The sequence below is a fragment of the Lepisma saccharinum genome, chromosome 16 (assembly GCF_977018435.1).
Source record: "Lepisma saccharinum chromosome 16, izLepSacc3.1, whole genome shotgun sequence".
Classification (NCBI taxonomy): Eukaryota; Metazoa; Arthropoda; class Insecta; order Zygentoma; family Lepismatidae; genus Lepisma; species Lepisma saccharinum.
The window spans coordinates 41,129,891-41,154,314 of record NC_139244.1 but is presented as its reverse complement, the minus strand read 5'-3'; the positions used below and the strand labels follow the sequence as shown (position 1 = coordinate 41,154,314).

Below are 24,424 nucleotides of genomic sequence, written 5' to 3'. Positions count from 1 at the left end.
ACTTGAGAAATCTGGAGCACATTCTTGGGAACAATACAGTATAACCTCGATTTTACGTTTTTCAAAAATGTAAAATCTAGGAAAGTTTTACAGCATTTTGCTCTATTGGGACCGTGAATATTGAATGTATAATGCAGGAAAATGTAAAACCGAGGAACGTAAAATCAGGGTTCCACTGTATTAATTATATATTTGTTTGTTTCAATATCTGGATTATGTTATCCATCCCTCTGTTTAGTAAAATTCATCAACTGGGCCTCTAACATGCTGATACTCGGGTAATTCCCTATAATGCTGATACCTGAAAATTGTAATACATAATTTTTACATTGGAAGTATACATAGCAATAATAAAGATGATTATGTATTTAGCACAATTTCTAGGATATTTAGACTCTTCGAAAGCGTTGCATGGCATTTTTTGCAAACCTCATGAAATTTCTGGACTCAATTCATAGAAAAAATACATAAGCATAAGTCACCTACAAAGTATACATGTGATATTATAGGATCGTACGAAGTTAGTAGTATTTTAAATTGACATTTGCACAGCAATCACAATACAAACACTGTTTCTTATTTTATATTCTATATTGATACAATATTTACATATTTCCTTAGTACATGAAACTGCATAGATGTTAAAATTTAGAATGTGATTCTTTTCAGAACGAAGTACAACACAGGTTATACATAAACTGAGTATATTAAAAAAAATACAGTGCTGTTTTTAAGAATGTTAATCCATTAAAATATTAAAAACTTATTCCTTTCTATACGGTTGAGACAATATAGCACATATCCGTATACCAATGAGTGAGACTATTTTCTAGTGTAATGCATCTATGCAATGATTATGTAGTTTTTATTTTCAATCTTTCTTCATATGGAAGGCAACAAATTATTCTCTCACCACCAACCAACAGAAACTTATTGCAACTGATAACAAGGTCACACAAATCTTTTTAAAAGGCGATATTTATCACATCTTGTTTCTGTTCACCAAGTAACAACTCTCTGTACATCAGTATATACATGAATGTTAGGAATTGATTATTAGACTAGTAATATTTTTTTTTTACATGTTCTTACATTACTTTACATTCAAGTACATAAATATCTATTTGTATACTTTTAAATAGTTATTTGCTGACATGATATATACATGTATATACAGACTGTATTTAAAAACCAGCTTGAACATCTTTGGCAAGTTGCAAAACACTTAAGTTTGTTTTAGCACAATAACTGCACATAAAATCACATTAAAAAATCTCCGATGTGCTCCCACTCTCGAAACTTATAACATCGCACATTTTAAAACCTAAACAATTTTCCTTAGACTAACAGTGGGTTTCTTCTCTCGTAAGACACTGCATAAAAATAAGGATATCTGCTTCCAACTTTTAGAGAAGTTCCAATCTTGCGAAAACCAGATCTTCTGCACTGAGAACCTTCCCCTAGGAGAATTCAGCGTATGTCACTGATCCATGACGTGAAATATTAGTTCGAGCACGACGGGACTCTCCTGGGCAGCGGAGGCAGCCTTGTGGATGACCGGAACCAGTTCGTTGTCCAGGCTCTTCATAAATGCTGGAGGTAGCTTGTCTCCACAGCTACCTGCTTCATACCCAACCTGACAAGAAGCAGTGAGCTTTAGCACTTATCAAAGGAATAATTCTTACTATAACTTATCAGGGACAGTGCTAGGAAACTCGAGAGCACGTGGGAACAGGTACTAATAGATAAATTATCATGAACATGTATGTATGTATATATATATGTGTGTGTGTACGCGCTAGAGTTGGAAGTGGTCGAAAAAAAAAAAGAAACTGCTTTTTTCGGCCTTTTTCACAAAATTGTCTCAAATCAACGAGAATACAGGAGCTGGCAGTATTTTTCCCATTCCATGGTTTTTGTTTATCTCCCTACTGTAATAGACTCATTTCTAAATATAAAATACAATTTACAATATGAAATTCATAGCTAAACATAAACAGTGTTTTCAAAAAATGGAATGTTGCACTTCAGTTCAAAAGGTTGAATGGATTACTGAGTGTCTGCTTGCAAGTGACACATGTCACTTGTTGCTTCGGTCTGAAAGTTCCCTGAGAAAACGGTACAGGACAAGCGACAGATGCAGCTTATGTTGCTTTGGTTTGAAAGGTTGCATTTACTTCTACGGGTGGAAACACTGACAGACATTCTCGGAAAGTGTTTTGTCACCCTGTGAAGCAAACTTTCCCCCCCTCCAAGATGCCAGTGTCATGTGTTCCGAGTCATGCATTGAAGAGAAGCTATAAACACTAGATGTTTACGGTGCACTTTGTTTCCTCTGGGTGAAGGTCGCTAAATATCGCCAGTCTGTGGTAAGACAGTTGGAAATTTGGAACCCTGCATAGGCCCGTGGCAGGGAGATTTTCAGAGCCCGAAGGCTAAAAATAGAATGTAGCTAGAATGAAAGTTGGTCATTAGCAAAAAACCCAACAAAGATGCCCAAGTCTCGAATGAAACGTGGACAAAACAAAAGCAGATTTTGAAGGTCTCAGCTGAAAATTTTTGCAGGTGCCCATTTTTGGCACGGATATGGGTTCCATCAGAAATGACCTGACTAGTGCGTGGAGAAGTTTGTGTGAAGTTTTGTTCCGTGTGGGGAGTGGATCTCAAGCTTTCTACGTGTGTGGCTGGATGTGGTTTTGATTTCTTTTTTCGTCCGCACTTGCCGATCAGAATGACATTCAGCTAATGACCGATTCTTTTATGTGACAGCAAAAATTTGCATCCTTTCCCATAACAGTGGGAACAGAGGGGGCTATGTCCAATTTTTTTATATTTTTTTTCATGAAAATTTGGGGGTGCGAGACCCCCAAACCCCCCTTTTGCCTTCAGTATTCCGAATTAAACATGGTTCCATGTCATGATGTTTTAGTTTGCAAACAAAAGCTACCTGAAGCAGATAGGTCGAATAGTCTATGAGTTATAATAATTTCATGCACTATGCAATTAGGTTTTTTTTTTAAAAAAAAAAACGAGTTCCACATATTGCCTCATAATTCACCTTGTATGACAGCCAGGAGCATGAGACAAGTTTCATTTTGTTGGCAGAAGTCCATTCTATGAAAACAAGGCAAAGTTTGCGTCCTTTTGCCATAACAATGGGAACAGAGGGGGCAAAGTCCAGATTTTTATTTTTTTTGTTCATGAAAATTTGGGGGCTCCTACCACCTTCAGCATTCCGAATTGGGCATGATTGCATGCGCTATGCTTCTAGCTTCCAAACAAAAGTTACCCAAAGTAGATTGATCCAATAGTCTAAGAGTTATAACGTTTCATCTGAAATAAGTGTAGAAATTTCAAATTCGCGGGCAAAGGCATCGGGAACACAGGGGTTACTTTCGGAAAACCCGCTCACCAGTCAAAAGGGTAAACAGGATATATACAGACATACATGTAATACGTATACTACTGCATATGTGTTGTGAACATTAAAGGTTTTTAATTGTCCCAAAACATCGAATATTTTGATATTAACATTTGTTTCATATTTAATGACATCAACATTTAAATTGAGACACAAACATGTAAAAGCTTGTTTTAAGTCCATTTCATGGTCAGATGTGCTCATCAGGACTACACGTTTAGTTTTAACCCTAGCTTAGTTCTGTACAAGAAACTTAATATACCGGGGTGAGGCTCACAGGCCCACACTTTTTTTTTGTCATTAAAATTCAAGAAAGTTTTATTATTGAATCACTGCTTCCTTTTCTGATTATATATGTGCAGTTATTTATTTATTATAATAATTACAAAAAATAATTACCAATCATTGCATGAGTGTGTGACATATATTTTATCATTCACTAAAACTCACAATAATCATAAAACAAAAAAGTAAAGTGCTCCCCTGTGCATAGCACCATGCCATGAAGGCATATAGGGTGTGTGGCAGTAACGCCCCACACTTTCTTGATCCGGTCGTGAGTGGGGGTGATGTGATCAGCATCACGCCCCTGACTGCCTTTAACCCCCAGGGTTTCCCCCAGGTACCCATGTTATTCGATGCTGGGTGGGCACCGGGGCCGCTTCATAATTATATATTAATGCTTTTTTGTTTGTAGAGGTGCAGTTCCAATTGTACACTGTCACTGACATGAGTGTCTCAAGTGACACACATTCAAAGATGGCACCTGATATACCCACCAAGTACATTTGCTACCTAATACTTTACATTTATGTTTTTATGAACAAAAGTAATACAGAAATATTGGGAACAACCTAGGGAATAATGTAATTTATTTTCAAACAGTTGAAAAATCTAAAAAAAAAATAGAGGCAGTAAGCCACTTTCATTAAAAGCGTTGTTCTTTGTGCCCTGTAGAACTTCATAAAAAAACGAAAACTGTTACAGATAATCAAAGCAACATAGGCCAACTAAAGATGGTCAACCTGCTTAATGTGTTGTCATCTAGATTTCCTGCAAAAGTTGACTGTGATCTTACGTATGTTGCAACTCCCGTTTCCCGCTTCAAACGTTTCCCAACTGTGCCGGTCATAAAATTTGCCAAAAAAGTGTTCTGTTGGCTGAGTGACTTCTCCCTTTTTCCTATCAGCAAACGGAGGGGGGGAGGGGGTCCCGTTGCTAATTGTTTCGGCCATGATTTTCTTGCTCATGTGCGCACACGGGCTCCTTTCCTTTGGCGTCTAAAATAAAGCAACCAGTTCTGAATACCTTCTTCAAAACGAACAAAAACTGCGGGATAAGAAAAAGAAAAGTGACCTCCCCTTTTCCTACAACAGCTCATTATCCGCCACTGGTGTCAATGGCAATGCGATAATTGCAGAATTCAGGTCCCCCTTTCTTGTTTGAATGCAGCTGTCTGGATAGGAAATATTGCCCATATTATTGTCTGTTGCATGGTAAAGCGTAATGCAAAGATCACTTTTCTTTTTCACACTGCTGATAAAAGTTCAGTCTTCGATAATTGCCTTATCTTTAAAATGCTGATTTCCCTTCTGCCACCTGCTGCTCTAACTTCCAGCCAGTCTCATTGTGTTTACCCTGCAGCTGGCGCCAGTGTTTAGTCTAGCATCTGGAAAGTTGTGGCTTGCTGATAACAGCAATGACTCATCCAGCATAAAGGATAAAGCTTCATTGTTTTGAATCTCGCAAAGCTGTTTTGATTTGACGATAACCAAATTCCATCTCCCAAAAGAAAAACAAGTTTAAAACAACACATAAAGTTTGTATATTCGTCGCAGCTTTTCTTCAGAACCATTAGCGTGCTGCTGTAAAAAAACAAACTCAATGCTTAATGTAGGAATATGAGAGGAACAGTTTTGGCAGAGCGAGTGTTTGACCTCCAGAATACTTCTGAATCCAACAATAAATTGTCGATTAATAAAATACGCATGTTTCGTAAAACTTGGTTTGAGTTCATTTCATGCTGATGAGCTAAGAGGGACTAAATATACAGTTTAAAAGTGGGATCCAAACCAGAGTGATTATCGAGTGTGGCGCTGTTTAATGTGTTGCAAACAGATCACAAGTTGCCTTTTTTCAGGGTGGATTACAATGCAAGTTCAGGAAGAGTTTGGACCGATCCCTGCAAAGGGGGAAGGGGCGAATATGAAGGCAACTGAAGCAAAGAAAACGTGACTTTTTTTACGATGTTTTACAGTCGAACCAGAATGAAATTGATAGCACCATTTTTTTCCCCAGGGAAAGGTTGTGTTTCCCAAGAGAATCTTTTCTTACCAGTTAATCCTGTAACGGACAATGTTCTAGTGAACGCACATAAAATCCAATATTCATTCTGTCCGATTATCTCCAGTCTCTTGCTCGCGCCAATGTGACTACTGTCAAGATTCTTCAGTGTTTCACTTCTTGCAATAAACGAGATTGTTTTCCTTTTTATAGATCTCCGTGCAAACAGGTTTCTTATGAACTAAAATTGTAAAAATTTCGTGGAAGGGCAACGACTTTGCACAATTGAAAGAAAATACAGTTTTTTAAAAGACTTTTTGCCACAACATGCATTCCATGCATAACCGGTTGTATAACTAGGCAGGATAAATGGTGTTACAGTCTCCTTGGAATCTTTGTGTCCACTTACGCTCTGTGTTCTCATTTTGTGTAACATTTTTTACACTTTCTTTAAAACGTACAATATTACTAAATAGTACATATAAAGCTTATTTTCTGAGCTACCACCACGTATAAAACATACGTTGTGGGGGTAATTTATACTCTACTTTATTTACACCTGAAAAACAGGTGCCATCTTGAAAAGTTTGGATAACTCGAAGTTGACATTTTTTGGTTCCTTGAACTTTGTATTCACGAGGTTTTCCTGTATTCTGATAACAAACTATTGTTTTCAATTAGCAGGTGACAAAAGGGTTGCATTGGAGATACATAATATATTTACCAAATGAGACTCAGTTTAAAACAATTGTCACCTCTTAACAGTTGGGCTGAAAAGTTCGTACCTTCAAAAGATACGTGTATAAATTTCACAGCTGCCGGATAATTAGTTCGTGAGATATAGCATTGTGAGTGAAGCAGCTTTTGTTATTGTGAAAAAATGGATAAAAAAGAATTTTGTGTGTTAATAAAGCATTGCTTTTTGGCGAAAAAAATACTGTTGAAGCCAAGGCTTGGCTTGATAAACATTATTCGGACTCTGCACCAGGAAAATCAACCGTTGAGAAGTGGTTTGCTAAATTTAAACGAGGCGAAATGAGCATCGAAGACGATGCACGCAGTGGATGCCCCAAAGAGGCTGTTACCGACGAAAACATCAAAAAAGTCCACAAAATAATTTTAAATGATCGTAAAGTGAAGTTGATCGAGATAGCTGAGACTTTAAAAATATCAAAGGAACGTGTTGGACATATTGTGCATGAATATTTGAACATGCGAAAGCTGTGTGCAAAATGGGTGCCGCGCGTGCTCACAATCGATCAAAAGCGACAACGTTTTGATGATTCGGAGCAATGTTTAGCGATATTCAACCGTAATAAAATTGCTTCCCCATCCATCATATTCTCCAGATCTGGCCCCCAGTGACTTTTTCCTGTTTGCAGACCTTAAAAGAATGCTCGCTGGAAAGAAAGTTAGCACTGATGAAGAGGTAATCGCCGAAACTGAGGCCTATTTTGAGGCTAAAGAGAAATCGTACTATAAAAATGGCATCGAAAAATTGTATGACCGCTATAATTGTTGTATCGCCCTCGAAGGCAACTATATTGAATAATAAAATCGAATTTTGTCAAAAAAATATTTTTTACTATGTTAGCCTACGAACTTTTCAGCCCAACTGTTACTTCATGGGAATAAGAAACTTACACTGCCTGTCCTATTTTGTGGCATGACCAATGATGAAGACCCTTCCCCTTCACGTGCATATCTCTTCATGAAGGAAAAGCAGTAAACTCACTCAAAGCTTCACGAGACCAACTCCAAAGTGATAATCAGCTATTTTTTTTAATGGACTTTTTCTTTCACAAAATATCCCATCTTTCCCATTTGAAAGCCTTCCCTCATGTCACATGAAAAGCCTATTGACTGCAAGCTCAAGGATGCTTAGGAAATGAGACTGCTGCAAAAGTAGGTGGGAGGTAACGAGGAGAATGATTTATGGCCAACAGGGCGATCTTTAGCAAATGTTCTAAAAAAAATGGCAATGCCACAGCTTGGTAAAATACTTATATATTAGGGATGGGACCGATTAATCGGTACTCTATCGGTATCGCCGATATAGGCATAGTGGTGTATCGGTTTATCAATAAAATTACCGATTATTTTACCGATCCTATATATCGATTATTATCTGATAATTTACTGCAAATCCAAAAAAAAAAAAAAATATGGATAATATCCATGTCCTACTTTCTAAAAAAGTAAATGTCTAAATATGCAATTTATCTTGCACTGCAGTCACCTTGAAACACACACTTATTAAAGAGGTCAGTGAACCTTTCAGGTTCTTCAAAGACAATTTCTAATTTTATATCGGATCGGTAGAATATCGGTTATCGGTATCAGTAAATTTTATATCGGTACTTTATCGGTATCAGCCAAAATTTCATATCGACCCATCCCTGCTATATATGAAGTGGGACAGCAAACATAAAACTGAGGTAAACATCCTATTATTTAAAATGACCTTTTTGCCAGAACCTGAATGACTCAACATATTAACTCTTTCGCTGCGGTCGTCGCTTTTATGCACAGCACGCCAGGTGCCTTGCTCCGTGGAAGTCGCATTTCCGAAGTACGTCGCTTTTAATAGCCTTCTGACATCTGTTGATAGTATTTTGAACTATTTGAACTTGTAGTTTTGTTTTTATCCGTATGATGTCGCTAATTATGCCTCCGTTTAGAATTCTTTGACATACGAGCGTTGAGTGCTCTGACATGTCAGTTTCAAATGCATGTTCGAATGTAAACAACATGGCTTCCTCAAGTCGTCAACACTTGTCTGATAATGATGTTACTCAACTGTTATTTGCCCACTCAGAATCAGAAGGTGAATTAAGTTGTGACGATAATAGCGACAGTTTTTATGAGACTTCAAGTGGTGACAGTGATTGTGTAGTGTCTGATGAAGAATTTGTACGGCCGTCCGTAACATCATGGAGCAGAGTGCAAAACAGCATTGATCTAGGTGCAGGAATTTCAAAATTTTTCAAAATATCATATCACCAGGGACTACAGAATGGTTTGCCAGTGCAAGTTTTTTTGACTTTTGCAAGTTCTTTATAACATATTTTGCAATGTAATTTTGTAAAATTATTCTTTCTAAAAAAATGATGTTTTTTTTTCAAAATTTCAAAATTTTTCAAAATCATACCACCAGGGACTACAGAATGATTTTCCAGTACAAGGAATGACTTTTGTAAGTTCTCTATAACATATTTTGCAATTTAATTGTGTAAAATTATTGTTTCTAAAAAAATGTTGTTTTTTTTTCAAAATTTCAAAATTTTTCAAAATATCATACCACCAGGGACTACAGAATGGTTTTCCAGTGCAAGGAATGACTTTTGTAAGTTCTCTATCATATATAATGCAATGTAATTGTGAAAACTATTTTTTTATAAAAAAATATATTTTCAAATTTAATTCCGCATCCAAAGAGTTAAGATTGTGGTTCCACTGTATAAGCAATACAAATCACACTGTAAGAATGAAGGCTTTTTTATAACCTTTTTTTTCTTTTGGGGAGAATTACAACAATGTGAGAAAAGTAAGACCGATTTCTGAAAAACAACACAAAACAGGTCCTTAGTTAATTATCATGAACAAAATCCACACATAGTACATGTTAAATACCCACTTTCAATAATTCCCGTTATTTATGAACAGCCTCGATGAACACACAAACATGCACAAAACTACTCAGCATTACTTGAAACAACTAGTGTTACTAACCCTTCTACAGTAGCATTTAGTAAAGTTTCTACCTCAAAGAAATAATACATAAAAAAAAAAATCATTCTTACATTTTCTGCATCAACCGTTGCTCTCACACCAATCTGCATAAGGCCAGCTGCACTCAGAACGTGAAGGTGAGGAACAAGTGCAACGCATGCTGCACGGGCTAGGGATGCTGAGAGTCTGCTCACATCGAGTGGGTCGCAGCGACCAGGACCTGTGCCCTCGTCTGACTGAAAAATCATGCCCAAAAAATGAGAATGTTATACAGGGTGATTCTCTTTCTAGAAAAACAAAACTTTCCTCAGTAACTTCTTAATTTTTATATGGCACCACACTCTCATACTGTACATGAGTGAATCCAAAAATCTTATTTTATAGCAGACAGTACATTACACGGAAGCATTTCATGTAACATTCCAGTTAGCATTTGAGATGCGAAGTGTGCAGAAAACATTAGATAATATATACAGCACAGTTACTGTTTTTTAAAAGTGTGAAGTGATACATTGTTTACATTGTACTCTGCCACCATTACATTTGCCCATGTGACATAGAGCTTGCTTCTGATTGGTTATGCTACAAGAGATGCTAAGAATATTAGGACTGATTCTACCTGTACTATGGCATTGGCATCGAAATGCCGTAAAATTTCCCACTTTATATGGTAGAATTATATCGTAGCAGAAAAGTTAGGAAAAATGATTTTGTCTAAAGGGAGTATAACAGAATTAGAGAACGAAGGTGTAATTATATGCTGACCATGTTTGATATAAAAAAAAGTGCAATATTACAGTGTGTTTCAAAAGTCACGCAACCCAAACTTTGAAAATTTATATCATGAAAACCATAAGAGATATTTACCCCAGGTTATAAAACTTCATCCATTGGGATATTTTCCAATGCTTGACATTATCAATTTATTCCATACAGAAAATTAAATAAATTAATAACTGGCGGAAGGCAGCGTTAAAATGTTTCCAGAAATGCACTTTTGAGTGAGAAAACTATGTAAGAAATTATCAGAGAGTCATAATCAGACATCTGATGAGTGATGCCATGCCAATCTGTCGTTTGCAACCTATAATGATCATGTACAGCATTTGATGGACTTCTGATTGGTGATTTTATGGGTTGAGTGAAAAAGTGCCATTTTTGGGACATATCTCCGTAGCTGGCAACACTACAGGTCCAAATTTTGTCACCAGACGCATGCAAGATGTGCCCAATCATTGTCCATACATTTACGGGAAAAATCTTAAATCATGATTTTGTACCGAAATTGGACTCTTGAGAGAATCCTACGCTGCCCCTGGCTACCCTGAATTTTCTTCGCTCACGCTTCGCCACTGCAGTGCCTGGTTGATTCAGCATGGCGTATTCAATGGAGCAGCGCACGGTCATTGTTGAAGAGTATTTTACTACTCATTGTTACACTCATGTGCAAGACGTTTTCCTGAAAAAATACCCTGTTTCTGCTCTACTTCACAAAGCAACTGTTTGACCACTACTGCGTCGATTTTGGAAAAAAGGAAGTGTATGTGACAAAATACAAAGTGGTCGCCCATCAGTTTTAACCCCTGCGGCAGTGGGGGATGTGCGTACTGTCTGGAACAATCTGCAACCAAAAGCTTGAGGAAACTTCCGTCCCAAGCAGACTTGACCCTTTCCAGTGCTTGTAGGGCTGTGAAGAAAACTACCCTAAAACCATATCGTGTTGGCGCTGTCCAAGAACTGCGGAACCTTGATAAGGATAAATGCTTGAAGTATTACAGGTGGTTTTGATCTCTCATCATAATTCTTTATTTCGTTTTGTTTCACTGATGAAGCTTGGTTCCGTTTGAATGGTTATGCTAACATTGTGGCGGGGAGGGGGGAAGTATTGTTTGATTGATTTGCTTAATTTTACTTCGCTGTTTGTGCCACTTTTGGCTAAATTGCGAAGATGGGGATGAGTGATATGATTAAATTGGTGAATTGACACTCACAAACATCCATGCCCAGGCCAGGATTCAAACCCGAGACCCCTGGCATCATAGTGCAATGTGCTAACCACTCCACCACCGGGGCCGCCCCACCTGACAACAATCAACAATATTAAACACCAAAAAATGATCCCACATATTGTTAAGAGTTGGTATTTACTGTTGAAGATCAATTCTCAGATGTGTGTTCAGTAAATTAACAATGTTTATAAAATATTGTAATTGCTTATATTTGGATAAATGATAACATAAATTTATTAACCCAGTGATAGCATACATGATTGGTTTACTGATTTAATCAGAACACTTAATGTCCAAATTGTAATAATAGGGTCATTCCACGTCAATTCATCCAGGCCATGTCACCCACCATCCCCGATTTTGATGAAATTCGGTATGCTTATAGAACTTTTGATGCTGATTACAAAAATGACAACTTTTTTAAAATTGGTCAAGGGGTTCAGAAGTTACGCACTTTTTAAGATGTCTGTGTACGCCACATCCGGCTCCACTTTGAATGACACGCATTAGGTTATAAACGATCGTATCTTCCCTCGGGTTTGCCGTAGAAACTTCAAGTTTGTTTTCTTTTCTTCACAATAGTATAAGCTTTCATTTAAATAACGTTTCAGATGAATGCATCAGTAAACATGTATTTTTATATATAGTTTTATGTATTTTTTTAGAAAAATAAATGACTAACTTCAAGAGCGAATTTCATGCAATGCCCCCCCTTCAATTGCCCCCCAATTTTATATGTAGGTAGCTCAGTGTGTGTACTAGTGCCTCATGAAAAAATTGGGATGGGCGGTTCAGAGACAGGATGATAAAAAAATCATTTGCATAAAATGACATTAAAAGTAAATCTTATTAAAAATGCTTATGTATTTAGCACAAAGACTAAAGTACAATATGTTTCAAGTTACAATGTTCAAAATTTATGTTCACTAAGTATAGGCGTAACCTGGCGGGGGCAAAGGGAAGCACTTGCCCCCTCCAAAATTTATAAGTTTAATATATTTTTTGATCCTCTTGGCACTTGAGGAACAAACGAATATAGAGTAGTAATTGTGATTTTTCAAATGTATTTATCAAATAATCCTGGACACTATTTTTATGCGATGGAAAACTTTGTGATTATCTCAACCCGAATTGCCAAAATTTCATGTACTATAAATTGTGCCGTTCACATTTTGACCATTTCAAACACACTAAAGTATTTGACTTATCACTAAGTACATATGTCCATCCACTTGTGTTGTTAATGTCCACTGGACACAGCATACTTTTTGGCCAGTAGTGGGAAGTTGATGGACCAAGTGGATGCAAGAATTTAATAGCTGCATCGATTTTCACGTGGACTTTTGAAGCAATCCTACAAACAAGTTTGAGTCACGCAAAGTTTGAGTTGCAAGTAATAATTACATTTAATTTCCTCGATTTTACATTTTCCCGCGTATTAAGTTTTTTTCAGCTTGGTCTCCTGGATAACGTAAAATTGAGGTTCCACTGTATCTAAGTTAGTTTCAACAGTCTTCATTTTTTTAAATTTTATATATTATATAATTATATACTGCTGGACAAAAAAAACTGGACACTTGCATTTTTTGTGATAACGCATACATTCTGATTCGAAGGCTAACTAAATTATTGGAAATATATTCAACAGAAAACAAACTTTGAGGATGTTCTACATACATTAATAAGTTAAATTAGAACAAAAACGAAAGTTACAAAAAACTACCAAACTGAGAGCGTAATTCATAAGTAATTGCAATTCAGATGTCAAATATTAAAGTGTCCGGTTTTCTTTGTCCAGCAGTATATATATAATTATTATTAACATTCCCAAGTTTAGCAAATTAATCTTCAAGAACATTCTTTTTGTGCATTTTATCTCAATATGGAAGTTCTATTTTGGCTACTCTTCATGGGGATACGTAATATGAAGTAAGAATTAATACTACACATTTGTGCTGATTGATGTTTTTTCAAATGGAGCTTTTTCGCCACATACCACAGAAAATATCCTTCTGACGGGATGGTTGGAACAATAAAAACACTTGTAAAGACTTCTATAGTATAAAGCAAGAAGTACGGCAATTATGTAGAAATAGTATTCAAGGCATAAATTTCTTAGTAATCATCTAGGGTGAAATGACAACAACCCACAGTACAATGTGTCAGCGATTGCAAAGTACTACAACAGTACCAGGAACTATGCACTATTTTGAACTTACAGGTTCCGTAAGTTACTTTTTACAAGTGAGTTACAGTCAATCATTAAAAAAGTTACTCAGTTATTGTTACTAGCACTTTGAAAGTAACTGAGTTTCTTTTACAGTTACTGTAACAGTAACATACTGTTAATGATCATTGATGTGTGTGTAAACGTTACACAAAATCAATGATCATGAAGACTTCCGTGTTTTACTTATGTTTCTAGTACATAATATGTATTCATATATTTACATTATTGCTGCTAATAAATGATGGAAAACACAGTCAGCTTTGCTTGAACGATTATAATTAAAAATCATTTGTATGCTGACCACGGTATTTTGAATATGGTGTCATTGATTCCACTTCCACCTATTTCTTTCTCCTCCATTCCAAGTTCAACAATATCCAAAGATCCACTCCCTCCACAATGACCTTTTCCTAGCTAGACAACAACATTCCAAACGAACACAGCAGTCTACCAAAAACAATGGAGTTTTCACGTACAATTAGAAATGAATTACAGTAAAGCGTGGATGTTCTAAATTTAGCATGCAGCAAAGCATAGCTTCCTTCCCAGCAATTCCAAGAAAATCCTTTCACGTGGCATCTGGAGAAGGTACATATTTTATTTTTATAGTCTGGAACAGAATTGTCCAATTTAGCTATTTCCCTACTGCAAAAAGTACCTCTGTTACCGTTGTTAACGTTACAGGTACTTACTTTTAAAAGTAGCTACTTACAGTTAGAATTCCTAAATAAAAAGTAACTGTACTTGTAACTTTGTAACTATTTACTTCAAAACACTAGTTGTTTAACAGTCAGAGCAAAAATAGTAAGTGCTGATGTAATATGTTTTGTATAACTGTATGGTTTGACTGTTGTGAAGAAGTGGCTTTCCGAATTCCAACAGTAAACAGTTATGTAGTAGCATGTAGGTGCGTGACTCAAACTTGTTTGTAGGATTGCTTCAAAAGTCCACGTGAAAATCGATGCAGCTATTAAATTCTTGCATCCACTTGGTCCATCAACTTCCCACTACTGGCCAAAAAGTATGCTGTGTCCAGTGGACATTAACAACACAAGTGGATGGACATATGTACTTAGTGATAAGTCAAATACTTTAGTGTGTTTGAAACGGTCAAAATGTGAACGGCACAATTTATAGTACATGAAATTTTGGCAATTCGGGTTGAGATAATCACAAAGTTTTCCATCGCATAAAAATAGTGTCCAGGATTATTTGATAAATACATTTGAAAAATCACAATTATTACTCTATATTCGTTTGTTCCTCAAGTGCCAAGAGGATCACAAAATATATTTAACTTATAAATTTTGGAGGGGGCAAGTGCTTCCCTTTGCCCCCGCCAGGTTACACCTATACTTAGTGAACATAAATTTTGAACATTGTAACTTGAAACATATTGTACTTCAGGCTTTGTGCTAAATTCATAAGCATTTTTAATAAGATTTACTTTTAATGTCATTTTATGCAAATGATTTTTTTATCATCCTGTCTCTGAACCGCCCATCCCAATTTTTTCATGAGGCACTAGTACACACACTGAGCTACCTACATATAAAATTGGGGGGAAATTGAAGGGGGGGCATTGCATGAAATTCGCTCTTGAAGTTAGTCATTTATTTTTCTAAAAAAATACATAAAACTATATATAAAAATACATGTTTACTGATGCATTCATCTGAAACGTTATTTAAATGAAAGCTTATACTATTGTGAAGAAAAGAAAACAAACTTGAAGTTTCTATGGCAAACCCGAGGGAAGATACGATCGTTTATAACCTAATGCGTGTCATTCAAAGTGGAGCCGCATGTGGCGTACACAGACATCTTAAAAAGTGCGTAACTTCTGAACCCCTTGACCAATTTTAAAAAAGTTGTCATTTTTGTAATCAGCATCAAAAGTTCTATAAGCATACCGAATTTCATCAAAATCGGGGATGGTGGGTGACATTTTCACAAAATTCTGGATGATTTGACATGGAATGACCCAATAATAAAAAAGTAGACGTGTAATAGCTGTATTTATGACTTGCCCTTACCATTTCGTAACAAGCTCCCGTCAGCTGTGTTCAAATGGCAGGTTTGCCAGGTGCGAGAAATTTTCACTTAAAAGTCAAATTTCGACCGAAAATTATGATTTTGATTTTTAACGTAAATGTATGGACAATACTTAGGCGCATGTTGCATGCGTCTGGTGACAAAATTTCAACCTGCTAGTGTTGCCAGCTACGGAGATATGTCCCAAAAATGGCACTTTTTCACTCAACCCATAAAATCGCCAATCATAAATCCATCAAATGCTGTACATGATCATTATTGGTTGCAAACGACAGATTGGCATGGCATCACTCATTAGACTTCTAATTATGACTCTCCGATAATTTCTTACATAGTTCTCTCACTCAAAAGTGCATTTCTGGAAAAAATTTAACGCTGATTTCTGCCAGTTATTAATTTATTTATAATTTTCTATATGGAATAAATTGATAATGTTAAGCATTAAAAAAATATCTCAATGGATGAGGTTTTATAATGCAGCAAACCCGGTGTAAATATATCTTACGATTTTCATGATATAATTTTCAAAGTTTGGGTTGCGCGACTTTTGAAACACTCTGTACTACTATGAGTCATGCAAATGTTTCACTGGGCTGGATGTGGCCTACATGCAATGTTTTGGACACCCCTAATATAAAACGCCAGATCTTTTCTGTGTGGCATTAAATCTTTGTCTCTTGCATGTCTACATATTTCATTAAATTATATTTTTCTGTTTGGTTATTTTATGCCACTAGTTTAATCGTGATGGCCAGGATAAATAATGTACTCCTAAAAGAGTGAACAGAACAAATATAGAGTTGAATTTTGATTAGGATTCAAACCTAGGTAAAGACTAGATCAAAGAGAAAATATTTCCTAAAACAAAAATGTCTCTTAAAAAACAAGTGTGGCTTTATCTTCAATATTATCATTTTATTTATACCTAGTCTTACCATAAATACTGTCCCAAAGTTGTAAGTAAATAGACACAAAATGGTGAGAGATATTGTAATATCAGAATAACATGAGGTGCATGGATGCATTATGAACCAAAATCACAAATAATTATTCGAAATGGCCACCTTTAGCACTGACACACTTCTGAAGTCTTCGTGGCCACTCATCAATGGAATTACGCAACACATCAAGTGGAAACTCCGCAGCTGCCTTCTGAAGAGACCGCTTTAAACTGTCAATATTGGGATGTCTCTTCTTGCAAGCCATCTCTTGAAGCTTGGACCACAATTTGTAGTCCAAAGGGTTTAAGTCTGGACTGGCAGAGGGCCAATCTGACGTGGAAATGAAGTCAGGAACATTTGCCTCCAACCACTGCTGGGTGGTGAGTGCTTTGTGTGCTGGGGCTGAGTCCTGCTGGAAGCTCCAGTTCTCTCCATGGAAGATGGTGTCGGTAAGATTCTTGCATCGTTCTTCAAGCACTGTCTGCTGGTACACTTTGGCTGATGTTTTTACCCCTTTTTCACAGAAATGGAGCGTGCCCTCATAGCAAATGTTCCAGACTTCATTTCCACTTAAGATTGGCCTTCTGCAAGTCCGGACCTACACTTTGGACTACAAATTGTGGTCCAAGCTTCAGGAGATGGCTTGGAAGAACAGACATCCCAATATTGAAAGTTTAAAGCGATCGGTCTCTTCTGAAGGCAGTTGCTCATTTTCCAGTCGATGTGTTGCGTAATTCAATTGATGCGTGGCCACGAAGACTTCAGAAGTGTGTCAGTGCTAAAGGTGGCCATTTCGAATAATTATTTGTGATTTTGGTTCATAATGCATCCATGCACCTCATGTTATTCTGATATTACAATATCTCTCACCATTTTGTGTCTATTTACTTACAAATTTGGGACAGTATTTATGGTAAGACTAGGTACATTGTGTTTAGAATTTTTAGTTACAGCTGTTTAGAATGTCATCTTGGTGCAGCTAATTTTCCAAAATTCAATTAGAATTCACATATAATTCCCAGTACAGCATATAAAAAATCTGCAACCAGCATGTTTAAATGTTACTTTTCATAAGTTTGAATAAAGCAAAAGTCTTAGGTTGAACATGTGAAGTCTGTAACTAACAAGCATACCTGAACAAGAAAAACTTCAGTCCATCTTATAAATTTTGCTTCTCCTTGATAGTCAGTCCCATTGTGCACACGTATTGATGGTATCCCATCCATCGCACTTCCATCTATTGGACTCTTCACGCTGGAAGAAATGTAAGAACTTATAACGTGATACCACATGCACATGAAAGTACACGACACATACACACACTCTACTCCAGGCCAGATACCATCACTCCAGCATAAAAATAAACCGTAGCCTACCCTCTCTCCTCCACTATAGTGAGCCTGACCTCGGCAACATCTTGATCCCAAATACGAGGTTTGGCTAGAAAAAACCCGGATTGATGTTGCTATTGGCAAACAACAAATGCGCGAAGGTTGAGCAATGCATGATTCTATACCACCATACCCTGCCTACAGAATGACTAATTGCCCTGGGTGCAGGCTTCTCAGTTTCGCTCTGGCACTTGGACAAAGCGGAACGTGCGTCTGTGCTCAGTCGGAAAAATGCTGAGTTTTAAAATGGAACAGCGTGTCAATATGAAGTTCCTTTACAAACTGGGGAAATCCGCAACAGAAGCGTACGACATGTTAAAATCTGTGTACGGGGATGTGTGTTTATCACGCACACAAGTGTTTGAGTGGTTTAAACTGTTTAAAGAAGGACAGGAAATGATCCAAGACAACCCACGTTCAGGACGACCATGCACGTCGAAAACGGAAACAAACATTCAAAAAGTGAGTGATGTGATTCGAAAAAATCTTCGATTGACCATTAGAGCAGTTGCTGAAATTACAGGAATAGACAAAGAAAGTGTTCGACAAATTATTACACGAGAATTTGAACATGACTAAAGTGTGTTCAAAACTCGTGCCAAGGAACCTGACATTGGAACAGAAGGAAGCTCGAGTGAACATTTGTACGGACACTTTGAAGAACATTGAAACAGACCCTACATTCTTAGAGAGAGTGATAACCTGTGATGAATCGTGGTTTTTCACGTACGACCCTGCCACAAAGCGCCAATCAATGCATTGGAAGACCCCGAGTTCGCCACATCACAAGAAAGCTCGCATGAGCAAGTCCAAATTCAAAGCCATGATGATTGTCTTTTTCGACATTCGAGGCATTGTGTACGTTCATTGGGTACCCGAGGGTCAAACTGTAAACCAACATCATTATATTAATGTGCTGAAAACCCTTCGTGAGCGAGTAAGAAGACGACAACCTGATTTGTGGCAACGGAAGTCATGGATTCTGCACCAAGACAATGCTCCTGTCCATACGGCCCTGTCAGTGAAGACATTTTTGGCTAAATATGGCATCCCAGTGTTAGAACATCCACCGTATTCGCCGGACCTTGCTCCCTGTGACTTCTTTTTATTCCCCAGAGTGAAGTCTGCCCTAAAAGGAACCAGATTTGAGACAGTAGAAGCTGTGCAAAGAAAAGCGACGGATGTAATGAACATGATCTCCGAAAATGACTGGCAACACTGCTTCCAGCAATGGAAAATTCGTATGGAGCGGTGTACAGATCGTGCAGGGGAGTACTTTGAAGGAGATAAAGTTCCTGTCGTACAAAATGCCGAATAAAAGATTTCATAGCATCAGTCCGGTTTTTTCTAGCCAAACCTCGTATGTCTTCTCACATTGTTCATGGATGCAACTAACTGAGGCAAAACACCTGCCTGAATTTCACATCAAGCAGATTCACGCTGCTGCAAGTGGCTACAGGTGCCTAAGGGAGGGTACACTCCTCCCACTTTGCATCATACATCCTCAAATGCCACATTAGAGGAAGCTTTTACCTGTAAGAAACTTTATCGACCTTAACCTTAGCTCCTCTATCCCAAATGCAGATTTCAGATACCACCGTACACAAACAGCTACAAAACTACATTCAACAATTGCATCCACTTCCATTTACATTCTTCCAGAAAGTGCTGGAGAGAGCTTATATATCAGTCATGCATTTAAACCTACAGCATGAACTCAGCCTAGCTACTTATCTTGCCCCATAGTTTCAACATGCAAGCAACGCATATCTAACCAACCATAACTCAAACACTGTTAAGACAGTGTGTCACCTCCTATCCCTACCATTACTACTACACAATATCAACGATCTGGCTGAATTTCCTTTTCTTTTTTTGACCATGCCTAAGAAAGCATTCCCACTATCGCTGTACCTCGGGAGGACAATGCCTCAAGTCTGCCACAGGTTTGTGAAATGAAATACATTGCACAAATAGTTAAAAAGCTGGTGGCAGTATGCTTCTGCTTCCTCTACACTTATTATTTGCTTTTACCTTGGTAATTCCAGCCATTTTAATGATTTCTATTTGTGTGGTGTGGTTGATTTTACAGATGCGCTTTTACACAGATGAGCTGCTGCATATCGTAATGGTTAGTGATATTGCCATTATGACGCTCTTTCCTCGGCTTATTGAATGACACGGTCATATATTTCTTAACAAGGATTAATTAATTATTTTCATATTTCAAACCATAAGTTTTCATAAGTTCAATTCAAATATTTATGTATATCAACTTAACCTTACAAATAACTGTGTTAGTTTTGGCAGAAATAATAAAATTACCACATGTTAATTATTGATGAACTGTGTATTATAAATAAACTTCACAAGCACGAAATATTCGTTCATACACCGTATATAGCATACATTCATATAATCAAGTGAAATTTTACATTTCGATATCACATTTTTGTAATTCAAGATGTTTTACATATTAGTCGCGATCTGAAGTCAAATTATATGCATATGAATATTGTTCCAAGTTTTAAGATTTTCTACGTGACGATTTGCACAAAACTCTCGATTATAACGAAGTACTATCCAAGACAAATTATGTGTCTTTTAATGTTCTACACACTTTCCACATTCCAAGCAAAATAATTTTTCGTAATTTCAAAATAGGCCTTTCTTTTATGTAGCTACATGCGTATAATACTTATCTGAATATTCAGTTTCTAACGAAGATGGCTGCCATTTTGCGTGATTCCGTCGGGTCACTATTTTAATGTCCTTTGGACCTTTTATGCACTTTGCGACGCAATTTCGAGTATTACATGCAAATATTGTACTTATCTGCGCTGCTATATCACATTAGATCGATGAATCTTCACGTTATAATTAAATTGTTCCAATTTCAGTTTCCCAAACTTTTTAGCGACTCCATTCCAGTCGAGGTTGATCTTTCAGATCAAGCAGTGTATCAAAACTCACACTGTTACAACTTTTAGCACAGAATACAAACTTGCGAATACTTTTCAAGTGACAAATTTAGAATTGTACAGATATTATGCATGAAAACGCTTGTAAAATAAATTAGATACAATAAAATAGATATTACAATATTCTATTACATGTTTACGTATTTTCTTTTCACCTTTTTTAATTATTTTAAGTTTTACAATTTTGGTGGGAAAAAGGTTTTTTACGCACAACTTAGATTTTTCCCTTTATGTGAGTTGGCTATGTTTCCAGTTTTAGGATTACTTCACAACTTTAGGATTACTCTTCAAGGCGCTCATTTTAGCAAATCGTAAGTTTATCGTCGAAATTCTGCCAAAACTTATTTCAAATGGTTTGTACATGCTAGTAAAACATATTAAATACATGTTCGTACCCCTATAGTAATGAAAGAGCAAATAAAAGCTGTTGAAACCAAACCAATGTGCGATAATGCATAAATTGGCAATTTTCGGTAAGCATTTTCTTGATACTTCACTAACCAAATTACTTCGCTGAGATATATAAAATATTTTAAATACGTGAAGTTTGGATACATACTTAAATTAAAACAAAGCCAAAGTGATGCAAATTAATTTTATACAAATATAAACCACCAAATACGACCTCAATTCGTAAATTTCGAGTAATAAAATTATTTTATTTTTCACATTATGATGGTACTCATTCTGATACCGTCATACCATTTGTGTCAGTGTCTTCGATTCGATCACCAGTAGGAGGCAAAGAACAATTGGGGAGCTACTTAGAAGCAACAGCATTGGATTTTGGTCTCGAAAACCATAAAACAGCAGCGACAGGACTATCTATGCACAGACTCCTAATGAATCACCAATAATTACGGCACTCATGTTTTTCACGAAGCTGTTTTACATTATTTTCTATTAATTTCGGTTGCCACTGCCACCATCCTTGTTGGAATTTGTTGTGTTGTTGCTTGGCATGTTTCTATTGTTTTTTCCTAAATCGCCGCTAGGTGTGCTGCTGTCGCCTGTATGTCTGCGTATATGTCGTCTGCTGTTCACCGGTGTTAATTGCTGCAGTAACGGAAGCAAGGCGTGGTGTGTCTGACCTATATTCAGATACTACACTACTACCATGAACAGCACACCTAGCGGCGATTTAGAAAAAAAAAAACAGAAACGTGCCAAGCAACACCACAACGAATTCCAACGAGGATGGTGGCAGTGGCTACAGAAATTAATAGAAAATAATGTAAAACAGCTTCGCGGAAAACATGAGTACCTTAATTATCTATTACCGAGTCTCTCATTCCCATAGTATGAATCACCCATTGAAAGACTACCTTGCAGGCCTTGACCCTTAATGACCGCCACTACTCAACACATCCAGGTTGCTTTCACATAAAATAAAAAGAGAGAACCTTATGATAAGAACAGTTCCAAATCTTACCCGATATTAAAGCTTTTGTCGTCGTCCACCCACTGCAGCTTCACAAGTTCATCTGGGGAATCAGATCCTGCTGGCCCGCACCCAATAGTGAAGTCCTTCATGTTACGAAGAGCCAACCTCATGGCCTGCATGGTGTCTGGAGGAATCTGGACCATCAAACCATCCTCGACAATGGACGACTTGGCTGCTAAACCAGATGAGGTTTTCAAGGCACCATTGAACACTACAAAGCTTGCCCCGGTAACTGCAGAGAAAGGGTTCAAACCATATTGTAGAGCTCATACTGTTCCTTGAGAGCAAACATTATAAGAATGTGATATTAATGACAATGGAACCTGAATTACCTGGAACCTTTTAAATAACTTACAATGAGAGAAAGTATAAAATTGTGAGAAATCATTTTAACCTTTCTTAAATGTAAAATCTGAGCTACATTACATATTTATATGAATCTTACAAATATGTATATAAATGGAGGGCCATTTTATTTCCCACATCTGAGTTCAAAGATGGTCAAAATATCTTAAGTTGCAGCAAAACTACAAATACAGTTTAAGGCAACACTCAATAATTCTACACCCAATGTTTATAAAAACCATGCAAACCTATTTTGAGAAGTTTCATACAAAATTTGTAAATCTGAATAACAATACACCCACAATATTCGTAATTCTTAATGACTGACAAATGCTATGACAAAATAGGTAATTTGATGTGGAATTATATACATGTAGAATTCATTCAAATATGTAATATATTAATATAAGTCCAACAGTAGATTTCCATATTTTCAATATGGTAGGTAAAAATTGAGGCTGTAATCATAATACTGCAGAGACTACTAGCAGATTAATGTATCTGGATAATTTTAAATGGCCACAATGTTAGGCATTGCTACTGGCATTATCAGAAATGTGTAAAAATAGTGGTATAGGTTCCAAGCAGTGGCACCAATTTATTGCCCGTCTTGGGGATGATGCCAGAGGTCTAAATTTATCTATTAAAAGAGTTCTACTACAAAGACATTGAATTTTGCAGGAAAGGAGTAAATTGTCCTGACATTTTCTAGAATGGTAAACACTCTGTGTTACATCTGGGTAGCCTGTGAAGGCAGAGCATTGCATGTCTGCTGGCAGGCAGGCCTACAACCTAAAGATGAGCCTCAGCGGTGTCCTGAATAACCCAAAAGCCATGATAAAATGGAAAAAAGCTGATTCCTTTATTATGAGGAGGGCAAGGGCTCCTGGTAAGTCACACATCTCAGTTGATGTGTGTCAGGTGTGTTAAAGGAGTAGAATGCTACTCTGGGACTCGTGCAAGCTGTTTATCAGATCACAAAGCTCAACACTGAGCTATATAGGTCCTCCAGGCAGGTATTAGGATCCAAAAAAAATCTCGTGCATAGTTCTCCCAGATTTTGCACTACAAGGAAAATGAGTTTCCCATCAAGAAGAAGAATACCATGTGGGCCAATACTCAGTGACCCCAAATGAGTAAGGAGACAACGTCTGACATCCATGAAGCCAGAATTGTGGTACATCAAGGCAGGTCAAGTCAGTCCAAGCTTGTTTCATCCTTCAGCGATGCTCCTAGCAAATTCTACTGTTATCCATCCACCACTGTACTGGAACCAAAATTCTTGTTTGTAAGAATGCAAATACGAATGCCACATGATTAGTGATACTGATTCAGCATAACGTGACCACAGACAAGACCTAGTGTAATAATAAGTAGGGCCACATATTTATGGGCACATTTCAGGATCAAAGCAGTATATAAAGTGGAATTTCCATGTTAAAATTGTGAATATAATCCTAAACTTGATTTAAACACTATACTTATTACCCAAAATAAACATTAAATAACACATTTATGAAGTTATCGGAGTATACATATTAAGTTCATTCCAGCGTAAAGTAGTCTTGTTTTTGCTTCTCAAATATTTGCTG

The 24,424-nt window shown here is 36.9% G+C and overlaps 1 protein-coding gene across 5 annotated transcripts in view; it reads right to left on the bottom strand.

The window, feature by feature from the left end:
• Positions 1 to 572: 572 nt before the first annotated feature.
• Sara (Smad anchor for receptor activation) overlaps positions 573 to 24,424 on the bottom strand; it is a 76,548-nt gene continuing 52,696 nt past the window's right edge. For all 5 annotated transcript variants that reach the window (XM_083138032.1, XM_083138030.1, XM_083138035.1 and 2 more), the window contains 4 exons: positions 22,476 to 22,719; positions 17,805 to 17,925; positions 9,508 to 9,672; positions 573 to 1,636 (listed from right to left, as the gene is read on the bottom strand). In XM_083138032.1, coding sequence (XP_082994158.1) covers positions 1,481 to 1,636; positions 9,508 to 9,672; positions 17,805 to 17,925; positions 22,476 to 22,719 — 686 coding nt within the window. In that variant the 3' untranslated portion in view covers positions 573 to 1,480. The remainder of the gene's footprint in view (positions 1,637 to 9,507; positions 9,673 to 17,804; positions 17,926 to 22,475; positions 22,720 to 24,424) is intronic.